Source organism: Scyliorhinus torazame, chromosome 28, assembly GCF_047496885.1.
Source record: "Scyliorhinus torazame isolate Kashiwa2021f chromosome 28, sScyTor2.1, whole genome shotgun sequence".
NCBI lineage: Eukaryota > Metazoa > Chordata > Chondrichthyes > Carcharhiniformes > Scyliorhinidae > Scyliorhinus > Scyliorhinus torazame.
The window spans coordinates 33,585,362-33,608,179 of record NC_092734.1 but is presented as its reverse complement, the minus strand read 5'-3'; the positions used below and the strand labels follow the sequence as shown (position 1 = coordinate 33,608,179).

General features: G+C 49.9%; 1 protein-coding gene across 1 annotated transcript in view; it reads right to left on the bottom strand.

Moving 5' to 3' along the window:
* Positions 1-22,818, bottom strand: part of washc2c (WASH complex subunit 2C) — a 135,114-nt gene that overhangs the window by 8,278 nt on the left and 104,018 nt on the right. The window contains exons 21-29 of the mRNA XM_072491838.1: positions 21,622-21,812; positions 19,402-19,492; positions 16,177-16,353; positions 12,829-12,999; positions 12,629-12,748; positions 3,223-3,339; positions 2,715-2,819; positions 2,269-2,379; positions 1,637-1,699 (exon numbers count right to left, since the gene is read on the bottom strand). Coding sequence (XP_072347939.1) covers positions 1,637-1,699; positions 2,269-2,379; positions 2,715-2,819; positions 3,223-3,339; positions 12,629-12,748; positions 12,829-12,999; positions 16,177-16,353; positions 19,402-19,492; positions 21,622-21,812 — 1,146 coding nt within the window. The remainder of the gene's footprint in view (positions 1-1,636; positions 1,700-2,268; positions 2,380-2,714; positions 2,820-3,222; positions 3,340-12,628; positions 12,749-12,828; positions 13,000-16,176; positions 16,354-19,401; positions 19,493-21,621; positions 21,813-22,818) is intronic.

Below are 22,818 nucleotides of genomic sequence, written 5' to 3'. Positions count from 1 at the left end.
TTGGAATAGTCAAAAGCTGCTTGAAGACCGGTTAGTTTTTAAGCATTGAATAATATTTAATAACAGATCTACAACTGTTTACAAATCCCATTCTGCCCCAACTCTGAAGCATGCAAGTATACTCAACTGTAAAGGATGTTAGAGTTCAGCGTTTGCTGCTTCACTGAACTAGAAGAAGGAGCGTGACACACGGAGCAGTAATACTGCAAAGGCTGCAGAAGAGAAGTAAAGTAAAGTAAAACCCAAACGGCCAAGTCACGAATCTGCTGCCTATGGACAAATCTCAGGTATTCACGGGCTCACTGGTCACCCGTCTTAAGCTCGCTTCCTCCTCGCGACCACCACCAACTAAACAATGGCCGGTCGAGGCTCAAGAAAGCCAACGCGAGGAGCTATCAATTATCGGTGTGGAAAGGGTATTCCAGTCCCTACCCCCCGCCCAGCAGAGACACGGCCCAACGCAGGACAAGACTAAACCGCACAGAGCAGGGAGGGTACTGACCCGAATCCCAACTTGCGGCGGGACAGTTGGGTTCAGTCGTGGCGAGCGTTCGGGCGCTGCAATCAGCCTCGGTGCCCCCCCGGGACTAATGGGAAACGGGGAGCAATTGGTGCCCCCCACCGGAAAGTGGGCGCAGGTTGGCTGGGTAAGAATGGGACCCGCCTCGGCTGTAACAGCCGCCAAACAACCGGACCCCACCTTGGGTGGGGCATCGGAGCAGCCATTAAGCTGCACCCCAAACAGATTTGGAAAGGCTGAAATAAAAAATAAATAAAAAAGACTAACCCTCAAATGATGCCAGAATTCCCAACGATCACCCCAACAATCACCCCCCCCCCCCGACCCCCCCCAAGAGAGCGAGTCAGCCGTGGCTCTCTTAGCCAGCAGAGTCAGAAAGATGCCAGGTTTCAGCGCTCGGGCACAGAAATCTAGTGCGACACTCGGTGCTACACTGACAGTGAGCCCCAGTGCTGGCGGTGTCATTCTTTAGACGGGACATTAAACAGGGGGTGGATGCAAAAGATCTCACGGCACCGAGTGCCCGCTAGTGTAGAGGTTAACGTTTAAATCAGTCATTAAAAAAAATAAACAAACAGACGCGGGTTCAATTCCCGTACCAGCCTCCCTGAACAGGCGCCGGAATGTGGTGACGAGGGGCTTTTCACAGTAACTTCATTGAAGCCTACTTGTGACAATAAGCGATTATCACTTTGCTCTGTGCACTTGTTTCTGATGTTTCAGTGACTGCAATTCGCAATGACGTCATTCTCTGTAAGCGCCTGGAGAACCCCCAGTGGTCACGTGAATCGCGATACAAATGTGAACATCTCTTGCCAAAAGCTGGGGAGTCGGATATGGTTTATTCCTTAAAAAAAAATCAACCCTTTCAAAACCTCCCCGAGCACCCGCTTTCCCCCGACTTTGCCTCGGGCTCAAGAGTTGTAAGAAGCTGATAGTATAGCGAGAGCAGACGTTTGCTCGGGAACGCCTCCCGTTTGCTCGGGAATGCCGACACGAGACAGCAGGAGGAGGATAGGTCGCTGGAGTCGACGCGACATCAAAAAGCAAGCAGTGGGAAGGAAGAGTTTCATTAATCTTGAGATTTAAGGAAAAAAAAAGTTACAAAACAGTTACTTGGAGTTTTCCAATCCGAGAGGAAGGTCCTTTCGTTTTAACGGGACCGGTGCTGGTGGGTTTCTGGACGGCCAGGGTCGGAGAGGGGGAGTGGGGGAATGGAGAAAAAGAACAATATCAGGGCGGTGAAGATCAGTCAGTTTCAGTACCAAGCATTGAAACACCAAAAATGTTCTGTATCACGATGGCGCGCATTTTTAAATGCCGTAAGAGTAACTTTGTGAATACACAATTTCAACGCAGGGTGGTTAGCACTGCTGCCTCTCAGCGCCAGGGGCCCGGTTTTGATTCTGGCCTTGTGTGACTGTGTGTGGGGTTTGCACGTTCTCCCCGTGTCTGCGTGGGTTTCCTCCGGGTGCTCCGGTTTCCTCCCACAGTCCAAAGATGTGCAGGTTTGGTGGATTGGCCATGATAAATCACCCTGGGCCGGGGCGAGGTCCTCTTTCGGAGGGTCGGTGCGCACCCGGGTGGGCCGAGTGGCCTCTTATGCCTGTTCGGTCGCGCGCTTGTTCTCTGAACATCACCCAGAGTGTAAATGCACAACACCAGGGGAGACAGCGAACACAAAGGTTTATCTCGAGTCACACAAAGTGGCGTCCACCAGCGTTCAACAAAACAGGAAGCTTTCTTACTTCCTTCTCCGGCCTCGGTTGGTTCAGTACTTTGCTGCCCGCTCCCTTGGGATGCTCACTGGTTTTTGAGGCAGCTGCCCGCGTGATCCCCGGTCCCTTGAGCACTGGCTTCTTCCAAGTGGGAGAAAAAGAGAGGGAGAGGAGGGGGGTCATTACGGTTGCCCTTTGCGATCATTAAGTTTCTACGTGGCAGGGTCAGTTCAACCGAGCAACCCCCCCCTCCCCAGACTAATGGGTCTCCAGAGCCTTGCATGATTGTCTTAGACGGAGGAATGTCCCCCAGCACCCCCCCTTCCCCCGGGAATAGCTGCCCGCTACAGCTCATCGTCTCCAGGGAGAAGGTGCGGTTAAGGGATGAATCATCAGTGGATGTGATAGTCCTGTTATCTGGGCAGGTTCAATGGCCTGTCACCAAACCCTCTCTCCCCTTAGGCTTGTAGAATTACCTTTTGCAGCACTGGATGCTTCTTAGAAGCAACCATGAAGAGATCTTCATCAACACGGTCTTCAAAAATACTCGCTGCAGATGATTGCCCCTTGGCAGATCCTGCCTTCACATGCAACATTTAAAAGATGTGTGTTAACAATGAAACGTGGGAATTAAAGAAAATTAATTCAACACACCCAAGTTATGCCAATTAACTCTCAGCTGGTTCGTGTGGGTGTAATCCACACTAAACAGCAGGTTAAAGCTCAGCCACCCATTTCTGTAAGTGGTCCAATATCGCTCAAGGCTACAGATTCCAATATCTCAGAAATGTTCCAGTACAGGTGGGGGCCATTCTGCCCCCCCATGTCTGCACCAGCTCCCTGAGCGAGCAAATTAACTTGGTGCCATTCTCCCCGCAACCCCGGGTAAACAATCCCAACTTCTCCTCACAACGGAAGTTCCTCATCCCGGGAATCATTCAACGCCTTCCCAGCATCCCGTTGCAGGAGTTCCATTTTTATTACCTTTGAGGCGCTGAACAGATGGTCGACTTCGAAGAGGTCGCCGCTCGGCAGCTCCACGGGTCTCGTCTGAGATGCAGGTGTCGAGTTAACCGGAGGCTTCATCCCGGTTTTATTAACCTGCCACATAATCCCAGGGTCAGGAACAGAGCTTTCCTTCATCCCAAGTTTGACTTCATTGCACGTTAACACCGGAATACTTTCAAAGCTGCCTCCTAATAAGAGGTAGGCAGGTGAACCAGAACCTAAAGGGCTCCAGGGCAGAAAGGAATCAGTCCAACAACGCCCACCCACCTCACCTTGGCCCGAACGCACCCATGGTGCGATGCGCCAAGGGAAGAGGCGCCCAGCTCTACAATCGCCATGGCTTATGCTGCAGCGTGCAATCATATTAGATTCCCACATATGGCACATTAAACCGCAGGCAGAATGGACTTAAGACCATATAATATAGGAGCAGAATTAAGCCATTCGGCCCATCGAGCCTGCTCCGCCATTCGATCCTGGCTGATGGGTTTCTCATCCCCATTCTCCTGCCTTCGGCCCGTAGCCTCTGATCCCCTTATTTCCTGAAAGACGTGCTTGTTAGGTGAATTGGAATTCTCCCTCTGCGTACCCGAACAGGCGCCGGAATGTGGCGACTAGGGGCTTTTCACAGTAACTTCATTGCAGTGTTAATGTATGCCTACTTGTGACAATAATAATAGAGATAAATATTATAATCAAGAACCTATCTATCTCTGTCTTAAAGACACTCAGTGATTTGGCCTCCACAGCCTTCTGCGGCAAAGAGTTCCACAGATTCACCACCCTCTGGCTGAAGAAATTCCTCCTCATCTCTGTTTTAAAGGATTGTCCCTTCAGTCTGAGGCTGTGGCCTTGGGTTCTAGTTTTTCCTATAAGTGGAAATATCCTCTCCACATTCACTCTATCCAGGCCTCGCAGTATCTTGTACGTTTCAGTAAGATCCCCCCTGATCCTCCTAAACTCCATCAAGTACAGACACAGAGTGCTCCACCGTTCCTCATACGACAAGCCCTTCACTTTGGGGGTAGCCATGATGTGGAGATGCCGGTGTTGGACTGGGGTGAGCACAGTACGAAGTCTTACAACACCAGGTTAAAGTCCAACAGGTTTGTTTCGATGTCACTAGCTTTCGGAGCGCTGCTCCTTCCTCAGGTGAATGAAGAGGTCTGTTCCAGAAACACATATATAGACAAATTCAAAGATGCAAGACAATGCTTGCAATGCGAGCATTAGCAGGTGATTAAATCTTTACAGATCCAGAGATGGGGTAACTCCAGGTTAAAGAGGTGTGAATTGTGTCAAGCCAGGACAGTTGGTAGGATTTCGCAGGCCAGATGGTGGGGGATGAATGTAATGCGACATGAATCCCAGGTCCCAGTTGAGGCCACACTCGTGTGCGCGGAACTTGGCTATAAGTTTCTGCTCGGCGATTCTGCGTTGTCGCGCGTCCTGAAGGCCGCCTTGGAGAACGCTTACCCGGAGATCAGAGGCTGAATGCCCTTGACTGCTGAAGTGTTCCCCGACTGGAAGGGAACATTCCTGCCTGGTGATTGTCGCGCGATGTCCGTTCATTCGTTGTCGCAGCGTCTGCATGGTCTCGCCAATGTACCACGCTTCGGGACATCCTTTCCTGCAGCGTATGAGGTAGACAACGTTGGCCAAGTCGCACGAGTATGTACCGCGTACCTGGTGGGTGGTGTTCCCACGTGTAATGGTGGTATCCATGGCGATGAGCTGGCACGTCTTGCAGAGATTGCCATGGCAGGGCTGTGTGGTGTCTTGGTCACTGTTCTGAAGGCTGGGTAGTTTGCTGCAAACAATGATTTGTTTGAGGTTGCGCGGTTGTTTGAAGGCAAGTAGTGGGGGTGTGGGGATGACCTTGGCAAGATGTTCAGCGTCATCAATGACGTGTTGGAGGCTGTGAAGAAGATGTCGTAGTTTCTCCGCTCTGGGAAAGTACTGGATGACGAAGGGTATTCTGTCGGTTGTGTCCCATGTTTGTCTTCTGAGGAGGTCGGTGCGGTTTTTTGCTGTGGTGCGTTGGAACTGTCGATCGATGAGTCGAGCGCCGTTTCCCATTCGTATGAGGGCATCTTTCAACGTCTGTAGATGTCTGTTACGCTCCTCCTCGTCTGAGCAGATCGTGTGTATACGGAGAGCTTGTCCATAGGGGATGGCTTCTTTAATGTGTTTAGGGTGGAAGCTGGAGAAGTGGAGCATCATGAGGTTATCCGTAGGTTTGCGGTAAAGCGAAGTGCTGAGGTGACCGTCCTTGATGGAGAAGAGTGTGTCCAAGAATGCAACTGATTTTGGAGAGCAGTCCATGGTGAGTCTGATGGTTGGATGCAACTTATTGATGTCATCGTGTAGTCTTTTCAGTGATTCTTCGCCGTGGGTCCAAAGGAAAAAAATGTCATTGATGTATCTGGTGTATAACGTCGGTTGAAGGTCCTGTGCGGTGAGTAGGTCCTGTTCAAACTTGTGCATGAAGATGTTGGCGTATTGGGGTGCGAATTCGGTCTCCATGGGTGTTCCGTGCATCTGTATGAAGAACTTGTTGTCGAAGGTGAAGACGTTGTGATCCAGAATGAAGCGGATGAGTTGCAGAATTGCGTCTGGAGATTGGCAGTTGGCGGTGTTGAGTACTGAGGCTGTTGCAGAAATGCCGTCGTCATGGGGGATGCTGGTGTAGAATGCTGAGACGCCCATTGTGACGAGGAATGTTCCTGGTTCAACTGGTCCATGGGTACTGAGCTTCTGTAGGAAGTCCGTCATGTTGCGACAGAAGCTGGGCGTACCTTGTACGATGGGTTTCAAGATGCCCTCGATATAGCCAGAGAGGTTCTCACACAGGGTCCCATTGCCTGAAACGATACGACAGCCTGATGTGTTGGCCTTGTGTATTTTCGGGAGGCAGTAGAGATCTCCAATGCGGGGAGTACGTGGGATGAGAGCACGTAGGGTGCTTTGAATGTCTGGATCCAAGGTCTTGATCAGTCTGTTGAGTTGGCGGATGTGTTCCTTGGTCAGATCTGCGGCTAACTGTCTTGGTTGTTGAGTTGGCGGTACACTTCTTTGCAGTAGTCCGTTCTGTTCAGTATGTCGGTGGCCCCTCCTTTGTCTGCGGGTTTGATGACGATGCTGCGGTTGGTCTTGAGAGCGCGGATGGTGTTGCGTTGTGCTTGGGTGACGTTCGGGGCTGTCTAGTGAATACGACTGATGAATCTGGCATTGGCGCGACACTTGACGGCTTGAGCATACATGTTGAGTCTAGGGCAGCGGCCTTCCAGAGGGGTCCAATTCGACTCTTTCCTCTTCGGCTGCCGCACCGCAGATTTCTCGGTATGCTGTTCCGGTTCATTGGTAGTCTCCTTGGGTTCGCTGTCGGCCTCTTGCGGTCTGTGGAAGAATTCCTGGAGCCTCATTCGCCTGATGAATTCCTCCGTGTCTGCCGCGAGACTGATGGGGTCCATTTTGGTTGTGGTGCAGAAATTGAGCCCTCTGCTGAGGACTTCGATTTCGTCTGGTTGAGGGTGTAGTCTGACAAGTTGACAATAGATTTCCCTGTATTGTTTTCTACTGTGGTACCGGGGGAAGCTTGGTTGCTGCTGGTGGTGATTCCAAGTTTCCCAAGCTTCCTGTTCTTGGTGTGCATATAGGTGGCATAGTATTGTTGTCTCATCTGTTTGGCGGTGTTCCGCAGCTGGTCTGCTGCGTCCTGAGCGCAACTTGAGAATATGGCCTCTATCTTGGTTTCCAGGTTGCGTCGTCTGCTGTAGAGCTGGCGTACAAGGTGGTTGAGGAGTGTGAGAGAGGTGTGACGGCAGAGTCTCTCAGCGTAGTCTGTGTTGTAGGTCGACTTGAGTGGATTTGTGATCTGTAGCACTTTCGGGATCTTGTCTGCTTTCTTGCATCTTTGTAGAAACTTAATGTCAGTGTCTATATGCGCGATCTTGCTGGAGATCCTCTCCACTTTGAGCCGGCAGTTTGCGGTGTCGATGGTAGCCATGATGTGGAGATGCCGGCGTTGGACTGGGGTGAGCACAGTAAGAAGTCTTACAACACCAGGTTAAAGTCCAACAGGTTTGTTTCGATATCACTAGCTTTCGGAGACCAACCGCAGCATCGTCATCAAACCAGCAGACAAAGGAGGGGCCACTGTCATACTGAACAGAACGGACTACTGCAAAGAAGTGTACCGCCAACTCAACAACCAGGAACACTACAGACAGTTACCCGCAGATCCGACCACGGAACACATCCGCCAACTTAACGGACTGATCAAGACCTTGGATCCAGATCTTCAGAGCACCCTACGTGCTCTCATCCCACATACTCCCCGCATTGGAGATCTCTACTGCCTCCCGAAAATACACAAGGCCAACACACCAGGCTGTCCTATCGTTTCAGGCAATGGGACCCTGTGTGAGAACCTCTCTGGCTACATCGAGGGCATCTTGAAACCCATCGTACAAGGTACGTCAAGCTTCTGTCGCGACATGACGGACTTCCTACAGAAACTCAGCACCCATGGACCAGTTGAACCAGGAACATTCCTTGTCACAATGGACGTCTCGGCACTCTACACCAGCATCCCCCATGACGACGGCATTGCTGCAACAGCCTCAGTACTCAACACCGCCAACTGCCAATCTCCAGACGCAATTCTGCAACTCATCCGCTTCATTCTGGATCACAACATCTTCACCTTCGACAACAAGTTCTTCATCCAGACGCACGGAACAGCCATGGGTCTCCATCAAGGACGGTTACCTCAGCACTTCGCTTTACCGCAAGCCCACGGATAACCTCACGATGCTCCACTTCTCCAGTTTCCACACTAAACACATTAAAGAAGCCATCCCCTATGGACAAGCTCTCCGTATACACAGGATCTGCTCAGACGAGGAGGAGCATAACAGACATCGACAGACGTTGAAAAATGCCCTCGTACGAACGGGATATGGCGCTCGACTCATCGATCGACAGTTCCAACGCGCCACAGCAAAAATCCGCACCGACCTCCTCAGAAGAAAAACATGGGACACAACCGACGGAATACCCTCAGTCGTCCAGTACTTCCCCGGAGTGGAGAAATTACGACATCTTCTTCGCAGCCTTCAACACGTCATCGATGAAGATGAACATCTTGCCAAGGTCATCCCCACACCCCCACTACTTGCCTTCAAACAACCGCGCAACTTCAAACAAACCATTGTTTGCAGCAAACTACCCTGCCTTCAGAACAGCGACCACGACACCACTCAACCCTGCCATGGCAATCTCTGCAAGACATGCCAGATCATCGACATGGATACCACCATTACACGTGAGAACACCACCCACCAGGTACGTGGTACATACTAGTGCGACTCGGCCAACATTGTCTACCTCATACGCTGCAGGAAAGGATGTCCCGAAGCGTGGTACATTGGCGAGACCATGCAGACGCTGCGACAACGAATGAACGGACATCGCGTGACAATCACCAGGCAGGAATATTCCCTTCCAGTCGGGGAACACTTCAGCAGTCAAGGGTATTCAGCCTCCGATCTCCGGGTAAGCGTTCTCCAAGGTGGCCTTCAGGACGCGCGACAACGCAGAATCGCCGAGCAGAAGCTCATAGCCAAGTTCCGCACACGAGTGTGGCCTCAACCGGGACCTGGGATTCATGTCGCATTACATTCATCCCCCACCATCTGGCCTGCGAAATCCTACCAACTGTCCTGGCTTGATACAATTCACACCTCTTTAACCTGGGGTTACCCCATCTCTAGACCTGTAAAGATTTAATCACCTGCTAATGCTCGCATTCCAAGCATTGTCTGGCATTTTTGAATTTGTCTATGTAAATGTTTCGGGAACATACCTCATCATTCACCTGAGGAAGGAGCGGTGCTCCGAAAGCCAGTGATTCGAAACAAATCTGTTGGACTTTAACCTGGTGTTGTAAGAACATAAGAACATAAGAACTAGGAGCAGGAGTAGGCCATCTGGCCCCTCGAGCCTGCTCCACCATTCAATGAGATCATGGCTGATCTTTTGTGGACTCAGCTCCCACTTTCCGGCCCGAACACCATAACCCTTAATCCCTTTATTCTTCAAAAAACTATCTATCTTTATCTTAAAAACATTTAATGAAGGAGCCTCTACTGCTACACTGGGCAAGGAGTCCATAGATTCACAACCCTTTGGGTGAAGAAGTTTCCTAAACTCAGTCCTAAATCTACTTCCCCTTATTTTGAGGCTATGACCCCTAGTTCTGCTTTCACCCACCAGTGGAAACAACCTGCCCACATCTATCCTATCTATTCCCTTCATAATCTTATGTTTCTATAAGATCCCTCCTCATCCTTCTAAATTCCAACGAGTACAGTCCCAGTCTACTCAACCTCTCCTCGTAATCCAACCCCTTCAGCTCTGGGATTAACCTAGTGAATCTCCTCTGCACACCCTCCAGTGCCAGTACGTCCTTTCTCAAGTAAGGAGACCAAAACTGAACACAATACTCCAGGTGTGGCCTCACTAACACCTTATACAATTGCAGCAGAACCTCCCTTGTCTTAAACTCCATCCCTCTAGCAATGAAGGACAAAATTCCATTTGCCTTCTTAATCACCTGTTGCACCTGAAAACCAACTTTTTGCGACTCATGCGCTAGCACACCCAGGTCTCTCTGCACAGCAGCATGTTTTAATATTTTATCATTTAAATAATAATCCCTTTTGCTGTTATTCCTACCAAAATGGATAACCTCACATTTGTCAACATTGTATTCCATCTGCCAGACCCTAGCCCATTCACTTAGCCTATCCAAATCCCTCTGCAGACTTCCAGTATCCTCTGCACTTTTTGCTTTACCACTTATCTTAGTGTCGTCTGCAAACTTGGACACATTGCCCTTGGTCCACAACTCCAAATCATCTATGTAAATTGTGAACAGTTGTGGGCCCAACACTGATCCCTGAGGGACACCACTAGCTACTGATTGCCAACCAGAGAAACACCCATTAATCCCCACTCTATTAATTAACCAATCCTCTATCCATGCTACTACTTTCCACTTAATGCCATGCATCTTTATCTTATGCAACAACCTTTTGTGTGGCACCTTGTCAAAGGCTTTCTGGAAATCCAGATATACCACATCCATTGGCTCCCCGTTATCTACCGCACTGTTAATGTCCTCAAAAAATTCCACTAAATTAGTTAGGCACAACCTGCCCTTTATGAACCCATGCTGCGTCTGTCCAATGGGACAATTTCCATCCAGATGCCTCGCTATTTCTTCCTTGATGATAGATTCCAGCATCTTCCCTGCTACCGAAGTTAAGCTCACTGGCCTATAATTACCCACTTTCTGCCTACCTCCTTTTTTAAACAGTGGTGTCACGTTTGCTAATTTCCAATCCGCCGGGACCACCCCAGAGTCTAGTGAATTTTGGTAAATTATCACTAGTGCATTTGCAATTTCCCTAGCCATCTCTTTTAGCACTCTGGGATGCATTCCATCAGGTCCAGGAGACTTGTCTACCTTTAGCCCCATTAGCTTGCCCATCACTACCTCCTTGGTGATAACAATCCTCTCAAGGTCCTCACCTGTCATAGCCTCATTTCCATCAGTCACTGGCATGTTATTTGTGTCTTCCACTGTGAAGACCGACCCAAAAAGCCTGTTCAGTTCCTCAGCCATTTCCTCATCTCCCATTATTAAATCTCCCTTCTCATCCTCTAAAGGACCAATATTTACCTTAGCCACTCTTTTTTGTTTTATGTATTTGTAGAAACTTTTACTATCTGTTTATATATTCTGAGCAAGTTTACTCTCATAATCTATCTTACTCTTCTTTATAGCTTTTTTAGTAGCTTTCTGTTGCCCCCTATAGATTTCCCAGTCCTCTAGCCTCCCACTAATCTTTGCTACTTTGTATGTTTTTTCCTTCAATTTGATACTCTCCCTTATTTCCTTAGATATCCACGGTCGATTTTCCCTCTTTTTACCGTCCTTCCTTTTTGTTCGTATAAACCTTTGCTGAGCACTGTGAAAAATCACTTGGAAGGTTCTCCACTGTTCCTCAACTGTTTCACCATAAAGTCTTTGCTCCCAGTCTACCTTAGCTAGTTCTTCTCTCATCCCATTGTAATCTCCTTTGTTTAAGCACAAAACACTAGTGCTTGATTTTACCTTCTCACCCTCCATCTGTATTTTAAATTCCACCATATTGTGATCGCTCCTTCCGAGAGGATCCCTAACTATGAGATCCTGAATCAATCCTGTCTCATTACACAGGACCAGATCTAGGACCGCTTGTTCCCTCGTAGGTTCCATTACATAGTGTTCTAGGAAACTATCGCGGATACATTCTATGAACTCCTCCTCAAGGCTGCCTTGACCGACCTGGTTAAACCAATCAACATGTAGATTAAAATCCCCCATGATAACTGCTGTACCATTTCTACATGCATCTGTTATTTCTTTTTTATTGCCTGCCCCACCATAATGTTACTATCTGGTGGCCTATAGATTATTCCTATCAGTGACTTTTTCGCCTTACTATTCCCGATTTCCACCCAAATGGATTCAACCTTATCCTCCATAGCACCGATGTTATCCCTTACTGTTGCCCGGATGTCATCCTTAAATAACAGAGCTACACCACCTCCCTTACCATCCACTCTGTCCTTCCGAAAAGTTTGATATCCTCGGATATTTAACTCCCAGTCGTGACCATCCTTTAACCATGTTTCAGTAATGGCCACTAAATCATAGTCATTCACAATGATTTGCGCCATCAACTCATTTACCTTATTCCGAATACTACGAGCATTCAGGTAAAGTACACTTATGTTGGCTTTTTTACCTGTTCTGAATCTTAACACCTCGATCAGTAACCTCTCCTAAGTTATATTTCCTCTTAACCTTTCTCCTAATTTTCCTTGTCGTCGAACCCATATCTTCATGTAACAACCTGCCGCATCGCTTACCATTAATGTTTTCACTTCCCATTTTATTTCTTTTAGTATTCCTGGTCCTATTCACTGAGCTCCCCTCAGTCACTGTACCTTGTACTGTCGCCCTTTTTGATTTTTGACTATGGCTTCTCTGCCTTACACTTTCCCCCTTACTGCCTTTTATTTCTGTCCCTGTTTTACTACCTTCCAACTTCCTGCATCGGTTCCCATCCCCCTGCCAAGACTTCTTACTGTGTTCATTTTTGGGGGTCATTCTTGTGAACCTCCTCTGGACCCCCACCAAGGCCAGCACATCCTTCCTTAGATACAGGGCCCAAAGCTGCCCACAAGTAATTAACCCGAGGCTGGCAGACCTGCAGATGATCTATCACGAGGGTTGTCCAGTTAACAACAAGAGTCCAGGTCTAACCTCTGGTTTCAGAGCATCAGCGAAGAGGTCAACATCAGGGTCATTGTCCTTCTGCTGGTGTTGACTGAATAGCAACTCCTCGTCCTGGAACACTCTGGTACTTACACCACCCTCGGGAAGCTGCAAAAGAAGAAAATGACGTTGAGGTGGCCGGTTTTTAGGCACAAAATTCTCAAGAGATCTCCTGCACTGCACGTTACCTTATCATCGTTAACCAGGCTGCTCTGATCAAGCTCATCCTCCAGATTCTCATCGTCCTCGAACAGGCTCACGGCAGAGTTCAGATTACTGGGTAATTCTTTCTGCAAACCAGTGACACTCGGTCTGCACAGGCCTTCACCTTCCTGGGTGGTGGCACCGTCAGAGGCCAGCTGAAATATTAGGACACAAAATCAAATGGCACATGCAATTTGTTAATAGCAAGGTTCTGAAATCCACCAATATTAAATATACATTGCAGTGCTAAACTCAATTGGATTAAGTTAACAAAATTTAAATTTACCAGCTCCCGGTAGGTAGAAAGAGCCCCTCAATCCATCCTGCCATTCAGGTAGATCAAAGTTGACCCATATCTTAACTTCATAGAATCCCTGATGTGGAGATGCCGGCGTTGGACTGGGATGAGCACAGTAAGAAGTCTTACAACACCAGGTTAAAGTCCAACAGGTTTGTTTCGAATCGCTCGCTTTCGGAGCGCAGCTCCTTCCTCAGGTGAATGAAGAGGTATGTTCCAGAAACACACAGCCCATAGAATCCCTACTGTGCAGAAAAAGGCCATTCGGCCCATCTAATCTGCACCGACTCTGCGAAAGAACATCCTACCGAAACCCAATCTCCTGCCCTTTCCCTGTAACACCACCTAACCTTTTGGACAATTAGGGGCAATTGATCACGGCCAATCCACCTAACCTGCACATCTTTGGACTGTGGGAGGAAACCGGAGCACCCGGAGGAAAGCCACCTTGGGGCCCGTAACTCTCAACACAACGGGGTCGAACAAAAATAGATCAATCACAGTTTGAGAAATGTCAACTTCTTAATTGCATGAATCTCGATTACACTACCCCTTAACCTTCCATATTCCGGGGTTCATTAGGATTGGCGACACAACGGGTCTTAATTTAACCCTTTCCGCCCCTGCGTCAATCCGGTAACACACGAGTAAATTGGTGACCCCTTACTCTGGGTACCTGGCTATCTTTACCCTCCGCGGTCTAAATTCAACCATTCCCGGTAAGGAATGCAGGCAAGTCGATCGCAACCGAAAGCAAACAACATGATCAAACAGAGTCAAGCAGCGTCGGGTGATGGGGTCACCGATGTGCTCAGCCCCCCGTGGGTTTTTTTTCCATTGAATTTCTGATTGAAAGCAGATCCAAGTTACCACGCACTCTCAGTTTGATCAGGCCATTTCAGCCATCTGGAATGTCGCCTGCCCAGGGGACCATTAAACTAGAAGCACCCTACAGGGCAGGAAATCTGCCATCCTTCTCTGACTGTAATTCTGGCCCCCACTCCAGCACGATGGACTCCGCGCGAGGGCGGGCGCGATGGACTCCGCGCGAGGGCGGGCGCGGGAGGGCGGGAGGGAGGAGAGAGAGAGGAGAGAGAGAGGAGAGAGAGAAAGGAGAGAGAGAGAATCACCAGCTCTTGCGGGAGAAGACAAGGTCTCTGTAAGATGGTACTCCGACAGTGCACCTCAGTACAGCACTCGAGTGTAAACCTTCTCCTTGTGCTCAAGTCCTGAGGTGGGACTTGAACACACAACTGTGAGACTCAGAGACGAGCGCTGCGGTATGAACTGAGCAATAGCTGATGCTCGAGCAATTGTTCCACCGCCGACGCAATAGAGGTCTATAAAATAACGAGGGGCATAGATAAGGTAGATAATCAACATCTTTTCCCAAAGGTAGGGGAGTCTAAAAGTAGAGGGCAAAGGTTTAAGGTGAGAGAGGGGAGAGATACAAAAGGGTCCAGAGTGGCAATTTTGTTCACAGAGGGTGGTGAGTGTCCGGAACGAGTTGCCAGAGGCAGTAGTAGAGGCGGGAGCAATTTTGTCTTTTAAAAAGCATTTATGTGGAGATGCCAGCGATGGACTGGGATGAGCACAGTATCATAGAATTTACAGTGCAGAAGGAGGCCATTCGGCCCACCGAGTCTGTACCGGCTCTTGGAAAGAGCACCCTACCCAAGCCCACACCTCCACCCTATCCCCATAACCCAGTAACCCCACCCAACACTAAGGACAATTTATCATGGCCAATCCACCTAACCTGCACATCTTTGGACTGTGGGAGGAAACCGGAGCACCCGGAGGAAACCCACGCACACACGGGGAGAACATGTAGGGACATAAATTTAAGGTGAAAGGTGGAAGATATAGGAGGGATATCAGAGGTAGGTTCTTTACCCAGAGAGTAGTGGGGGCATGGAATGCACTGCCTGTGGAAGTAGTTGAGTCGGAAACATTAGGGACCTTCAAGCAGCTATTGAATAGGTACATGGATTACGGTTAAATGATATAGTGTAGATTTATTTGTTCTCAAGGGCAGCACGGTCGCATTGTGGATAGCACAATTGCTTCACAGCTCCAGGGTCCCAGGTTCGATTCCGGCTTGGGTCACTGACTGTGCGGAGTCTGCACGTCCTCCCAGTGTCTGCGTGGGTTTCCTCCGGGTGCTCCGGTTTCCTCCCACAATCCAAAGATGTGCGGGTTAGGTGAATTGGCCAATGATAAATTGCCCTTAATGTCCAAATTGCCCTTGGTGTTGGGTGAAGGTGTTGAGTTTGGGTAGGGTGCTCTTTCCAAGAGCCGGTGCAGACTCAAAGGGCCGAATGGCCTCCTTCTGCACTGTAAATTCAATGATAATCTATGATTAATCTAGGACAAAGGTTCGGCACAACATCGTGGGCCGAAGGGCCTGTTCTGTGCTGTATTTTCTATGTTCTATGACTGGTTTAGCACAGGGCTAAATAGCTGGCTTTGAAAGCAGACCATGGCAGGCCAGCAGCACGGCTCAATTCCCGTCCCAGCCTCCCCGAACAGGCGCCGGAATGTGGCGACGAGGGGCTTTTCACAGTAACTTCATTTGAAGCCTACTTGTGACAATAAGCGATTTTCATTTCATTTCAGACTCTGCTCAGACAGTGACCCAAGCCGGGAATCGAACCTGGGACCCTGGAGCTGTGAAGCAATTGTGCTAACCACCATGTGACTGACATCCACCTGAGGAAGGAGCAGTGCTCCGAAAGCTGGTGATTTGAAACAAACCTGTTGGACTTTAACCTGGTGTTGTAAGACTTCTTAAAAAGGATTTAGACAGTTATATGGGGAAGCTGATAGGGAGGGATATGGAGCAAATGCAGGCATTTGGGACCAGCTTAGCGGTAAAAACTGGACGACATGGACAAGTTGGGCCGAAGGGTCTGTTTCCATGCTGTAAATCTCAATGACTCATGACTGATAAAACACCAGCCGTCCCGGTGACACCCGCATCAACAAAGTAATTGACAGGAGAGTATTAAATTCTCTGCTGACTTCAACGCACCAATTTTGAGTCGTTCTGTTGCTCTGGAACGTCGATCCCAGTGAAGAGGTGAGCTGTCGCCCTCACTGGCACAGGTTTTGCACCAATCCCTTCTCCCACTTGCCTCTTGCTATCAAACCCGTCAACTGTGTCCATTTTGCCAAAGAGTGACGACCCATGGGGAGGAGCAGCCGGCTTCTGTCAAAGCAGGAGTTAAAAAAAAAAAGGTGAGGACACAGCAGCTTCAGTTCCAGGAAGAAAACATTGCACAGAGCAACGTGTGCGCTGAAAGAATCTCTTCGCCAGCTACAATAACTCTCAGCCGGTCCCATTTGCCCGTCATCCGCTCTGCTCACTGACCCACCCAGCCCCCAATACCTGCCGTTTAAAAATCTTACTGTTTTCTTCATGTCCCTCCATGGCCCCATTCCTCCCACCACCAGAGGGCCCAGTGTTCCTCCAGCTCTCACCCTTTGGCTCAACCACTGGCTGTTGAACACCCAGCTCGGGAATTCCCACCCGGAACCTTTAAGCCCCACCTCAAACCCTCCTCAACACCCAAGCTTTGGGCCACCTCAGCTCATGTGGCAAGATCATCTTTGCCCTATGAAGCACCTTGAAACAGAAGAATTGCAGCCATTCTGGATGGGGACTGTCCAATCGTCCACTCCTTCTGTATAAACCGAGACAGGAAATTCTACGGACGGCTCGGTACGATGAACAAACTTGCGTTTTTTTTGCTCGGCCTGTCACCAAGGTCACTGACCTCCAGCCAGCCTCATTATGTATGCCCGGTTCACTGTCCGCACATCCATTAGCACCAGAGAACACCTGCTCCCCACAGCAGACATTGTGTCATTCACAGCCACTGGAGATCCCAAAGTGCTTCCCAGCCAGTTAGGTAGTTTTTGAAGTGTAGTCACTTATGAGGGGTGGTCTTGTGTCGCAGTGGGTAGTGCCCCGAACTCTGGGCCAGAAGCTCTGGGTTCAAGTCCCACTTCAGGACTCATTGGCCGAGGAAGGTGCGTCCTTCTGAGATGCCTTCGGGCAGATGGTCAGAGAGTCTTGCAGCACAGAAAGAGGCCCTTCGGCCCATCCTGTCTGCACCAGCCATCGAGCACCTATCTTTTCTCATCCCATTTTCCAGCACTTGCTCCATTGCTTTGAATGGTTCCGGCGTTGCAAATGCAAATGCTTAAATGTTGCGAGGGATCGTGGCCGGGATTGTCCCCTACCCGGCAGGGGGGGGGGGGTCGGAGAATCCCGCCCCGTCTCTACCACCCTTTTCAGGCAGCGAGTTCCAGGTTCCTACCGCCCTCCGGGTGCCCCCTGGTTATCGACCCCTCCGTTAAAGGGAACAGGTCCTTCCCGAACCACCCTATCTTTACACCTCCATTTTCTACACCTCAATCAGGTTGGCCTTCAGCCTTCTCAGCCCCAGCCTAACCAGCCTCTTTTCACAGCCGAAACGCTCCATCCCAGGCAACATCCTGGTGAATCTCCTCTGCACCCTCTCCAGTGCAATCACATCCTCCCTATAGTGTGGCGAACGGCACTGCACTCAGTACTCTAGCTGTGGCCTGACGAGCGTTTTCTGCAGCTCCAGCATAACCTCCCTTCTCTTATAGTCTCTGCCTCGGTCCATAAAGGCAAGTATCCCAGAGGCCTTCTTAACCATCTTATCTACCTGTCCTGCTGCCTTCAGGGATCTAAGGACTTGCCCCCCCAAGCACCCTCTGGTCCTACCGTTCATTGTGTATCCCCTTGCCTTGTTAGTCCTCTAAAAATGCATCGCCTCACACTTGTCAAGATTAAATTCTATTTGCCATCGTTCTGCCCATTTGACTAGCCTGTCTAAACTGTCCTGTCATCAAAGTCTTTCCTCCTCACTATTTACCACACCACCAATTTTTGCGTCATCTGCAAACTTACTGATCACACCCCCTACATTCACGTCTGGATCTTTAATGTACACGGCAAACAGCAAGGGACCCAGCCCCGATCCCTGCGGTACGCCACTGGACTCTGGCTTTCAATCACCTTCGACCATCACCCACTGTCTCCAGCTCAGGCGATTTTGGATCCAATTTGCCACGGACCCCATGGGCTCTTGACCAGTCTCCCATGTGAGAGCTTGTCAAAAGCCTTCCTGAATTCCATGTTGATTACATTAACTGCGCTACCCTCATCCTACACAGCTGGTCACCTCCTCAAAAAATTCAATCAAGTTTGTAAGACCGGATCTCCCTTTTGACAAAGCCGCGCTGACCATCATTGATTAATTCTTGCCTCGGCCATTCCCTCTCTGGCTGCACTTCCTTAAGCTGCAGGATGACGTTTAAAAACGTGTTACGCACAAACACCTCGGCCTCGCAGATGCATCTCAGTGCCTCCACCCGATGCCTAAGCTCCGAGACCCGGGAGGTCAAGTTGGTCAAACCGGCTGGCATTTCCCGCACACGTGGGCACCTAGACGGCAAGGAGTGTCTATGAATTCCCACGTGTTGCAGGTGGTGCAATGCACCAAGTCGCTCTGGGAGAGTTTCCTGCAGCAGGCAACGGCCAGCCACTGAAATATTTTGCCAGGCACAAATCACAAACTAATCCAATGGCGGTTCATGATCACCAACACCCTCTTAGAGACTGATACATGGAGGAGGAGTTGTCACTGTTTACAGTGTAGGAAAATGGTTGTCTAGGTGCTGGCAGCACAGATTCCATTCCTTGAGTCCACTCAAGAGCTCTGGGATAATGCTCCTCAGGCACCAGGTTCTCTCCTTATTTGGGAGCCAGCGTTAGCGGGTTTAAAGGAACTCCAGCGGAGATCAGTCAAATCAATGCAAGGTTAAGGGCCCACTCAGACCTTGGCGGCCTGTTCAATTCTGCTTCGCAGCAGGCAACGAGTGTCAATTTTTGTAATTCATAACGAATGTAAACACAATTGACGGCACTTTACTTAAAAAAATTTTTTTTTTTTTTTTTTTTTTTTTTTTAAAAAGAGTACCCAATTATTTTTTTCCCATTAAGGGGCAATTTAGCGTGGCCAATCCATCGACCCTGCGCATCTTTGGGTTGCGGGGACGAAACCCACGCAGACACGGGGAGAATGTGCAAACTCCACACGGACAGTGACCCAGAGCCGGGATCGGACCTGGGACCTCGGCGCCATGAGGCAGCTGTGCTAACCACTGCTCCCCTTGATGGCACACTTGCCAATTGTCCCGCAAAGCGCTTTGATCTTAATACCTGAGGAGCAACTTTGTTGGTTGTTGGCTTCGATGCAAAGAGATCTTCATCATCTTCAAACAAAAGGGACACTTTCTGGGATTTCTTCTGGCTGGACAGAGAGGGGAAGAGGTTACAATAAAAACTTCAAGACTGACACGTGTGTCGGATACCTGTTCCAGCCCCTTTAGCGGATTCTGAAATCTCACCTTCCACCCACTTTCTCAACCACAATTAATCGCGGCGCACAGACTAAGGAGAGGTGAAGAAACTGTGGGAGAGGAAGGGTTGTGAAAGGGACGTAACGCACCTTTAACGGTTAAAATGTATGCTCTGCCCATTCTCAACATGTCACACCCAGGCTGCCGATATCAGCGAAGTTGTTTTAGCTCAGTGGGCTGGACAGCTGGTCCGTGATGCAGAGCGAGGCCAACAACGTGGGTTCGATTCCCGTACCGGCTGAGGTTATTCGTGAAGGCCCGAGGTGTGGTGACCCTCAGGTTAAATCACCACCAATCAGCTCTCCCCCCTCGAAGGGGAAATCAACCTATCGTCATCTGGGACCGTGGTGGCATTTATTTCATGAGAGAATCTAGTTTCTGAGATGGAGCGAAGTTCAGCACACGAAGGGTTAACTCGTCATGCTCACAGGTCAATGTTTCCGTGCACCTCAACGTTGCAGGTTAAGTTTGCACAAGAAAGCCATGCGTGTGGCTTGTTTTAGGTTACACTCCGAGACAACTTGTTGTAAAGGAGAACGGACAACCGCCTTGTCTGAACTGAACCTCAGGGCCCTGTTGGAAAGCACTGTAACCAATCACTATTTGTCAATGTACTCTGTCGATGATTCTTTTTGTCTACCGTGTACGTACAGTGTACGTTCCCTCGGCTGCAGAAAAATACTTTTCACTGTACTTTGTTACACGTGACAACAAATCAATCAATTCATCACTGCAGATATCCACCAAGCGGACAAGTTAGCATTGAGCCAGTCTGGTGGAAGCATACATGCTGTTTACCCAAGGCATCTCTTGGGCGTTAAGAAAGTCCCCCGCTCTCTCTCTTCAGAGACTCCGAGAATCGCCGCAGCCGCAGTGCAAAGTCCGCACCGAAAGAGCACCCCACCTAGGACCGCTCCCCCACCCTATTCCCGTAACCCCCACCTGACCACATCTTTGGACACCAAGGGGCAATTTAGCATGGCCAACCCACACATCTTTGGACTGTGGGAGGAAACCCACGCAGGTACAGGGGGAGTGGGCAAACTCCACACAGTCACCCGAGGCCGGAATCGAACCCGGGTCCCTGGCGCTGTGAGGCAGCAGTGCTAACCACTGTGCCGCTTCCTTTAAAGAAGGCCCTTAAAACCTCTCTCTTTGGGGTGGCATGGTTGTTTTTTAAAACATAGAATTTACAGTGCAGAAGGAGGCCATTCGGCCCATCGAGACTGCACCGGCTCTTGGGAAGAGCACCCTACCCAAGGTCAACACCTCCACCCGATCCCCATAACCCAGTAACCCCACCCAACACTAAGGGCAATTTTGGACACTAAGGGGCAATTTATCACAGCCAATCCATCTAACCTGCACATCTTTGGACTGTGGGAGGAAACCGGAGCACCCGGAGGAAACCCACGCACACACGGGGAGGATGTGCAGACTCCGCACAGACAGTGACCCAAGCCGGAATCGAACCTGGGACCCTGGAGCTGTGAAGCAATTGTGCCAACCACAATGCTACCGTGCTGCCCATGGTGGTGCAGTGGCTAGCACTGCTGCATCCTGGCACTGCGGACAAGGGTTCGATCCTGGCCCTGGGCCACTGTCCGTGTGGAGTTTGCACATTCTGCCCGTGTCTGCGCGGGTCTTCCCCCCACAACCCAAAGATGTGCAGGTTAGGTGGATTGGTCATTTCTGGAGTCCTCCAAAAGGTATGTTCTCCAACCCAATCCCGTGCGCCAGATCCCACCAGTCTGTGCTTGCAGCAATGTCCGCTCTCTCTGCAGTTTCGTGACCTTGAGTTTGGAAGGAAGGCGAACATTATTGCACCCGAGCCAGATTAGATGACCACAGGCGAATTCTCGGCCTGGACAGGGATCCTTTGTGGTTTTGGCCCCTGTATCAATTCTCGGCTCCTCAGCACTTGGGAAAGCGCCCCGCATCTCCGCCACGTGCAACATGTCTCGTTCAGCTCCGCTGCCGGCAGTGTGCTTTCAGAGCTCCGCATCCCCTCTGGTCTCACCTCCCCTTCGGCGTCACACCAAATAGGTCATCCTCCTCGCTATAGTCGTCGAACAGACTGGTCTTTCTCAGCGTTGTTGAGGCTGCAGCACCCTTGGGTGTCGCTTGTTTTGCCCGGGAGGGCGGCGAGCCCTCACTATCCGCGGCTGCTTCCGCCACAGCTGTCTGCAGTCCCAAACTTTGCCAAACTTCCTAAAAAAAAGGGAACAGCAGTGAAGCAGCAGTTTTCGACAGGACAGCGAGAGGTCCTGAAGTGCTGTAAAATGTCAGCGTGAATTAGAGCGAGTGATTATGCCTAGACGGGGTCGTGGAAGTGATTTGGCCCAAAAGATAACCTGGGGGGGGGGGGGGGGGGGGGGGGGGGAACAATTATCATCCTCCGTGCCTTTGATCCAGAAAAGCCAACTGGGGAGGTGCAAAGATTTATTGGAATACCAGTGGCAAGAGTGAGGGATTTCAGTTATGTGGAGCGACTAGAGGTTGGTCTCCAAAAAGTAGAGAGGGTTGACGGGAGATTTGATGGATGCATTTGAAATTATTGAGCAGTTTTAATTGACTAAATAGAATCGTAGAAGATTCACAGATTACAAAGAGTCGCTGCCTCGCCGCCGCCACCCCACCCCTTACGGGAAAGAGCACGCGCACCGCCCGAGAGAGAGAAAGAGCGAGCGCCCGAGAGAGAGAGAGAAAGAGCGAGCGCCCGAGAGAGAGGGAAAGTGCGAGCGCCCGAGAGAGAGAGAAAGAGCGAGCGCCCGAGAGAGAGAGAAAGAGCGAGCGCCCAAGAGAGAGGGAAAGTGCGAGTGCCCGAGAGAGAGAGAAAGAGCGAGCGCCCAAGAGAGAGAGAAAGAGCGAGCGCCCAAGAGAGAGTGAAAGAGCGAGCGCCCGAGAGAGAGAAAGAGCGAGCGCCCGAGAGAGAGAAAGAGCGAGCGCCCGAGAGAGAGCGAGCGCCCTGTAATTGATAATATGGAAAGATGTGTAATTTGAAACATGGAAATCTGGCAATATCTGGTCTGAGAGAAACATGAGAGAATACAGGGAAAGATCCCACAAAGGGTTAACAGCAGCTGCCAGGGAAGGATTGTAAAATGCAGATATCCGTGGTCAAGCAGGCTTAGCAAACAAGACAAACAGGATTTTGAATGAAGCCAAAGACAATGGCTCACACCTTCACTGAAAGTAACTAACTTCGTAAGGATCT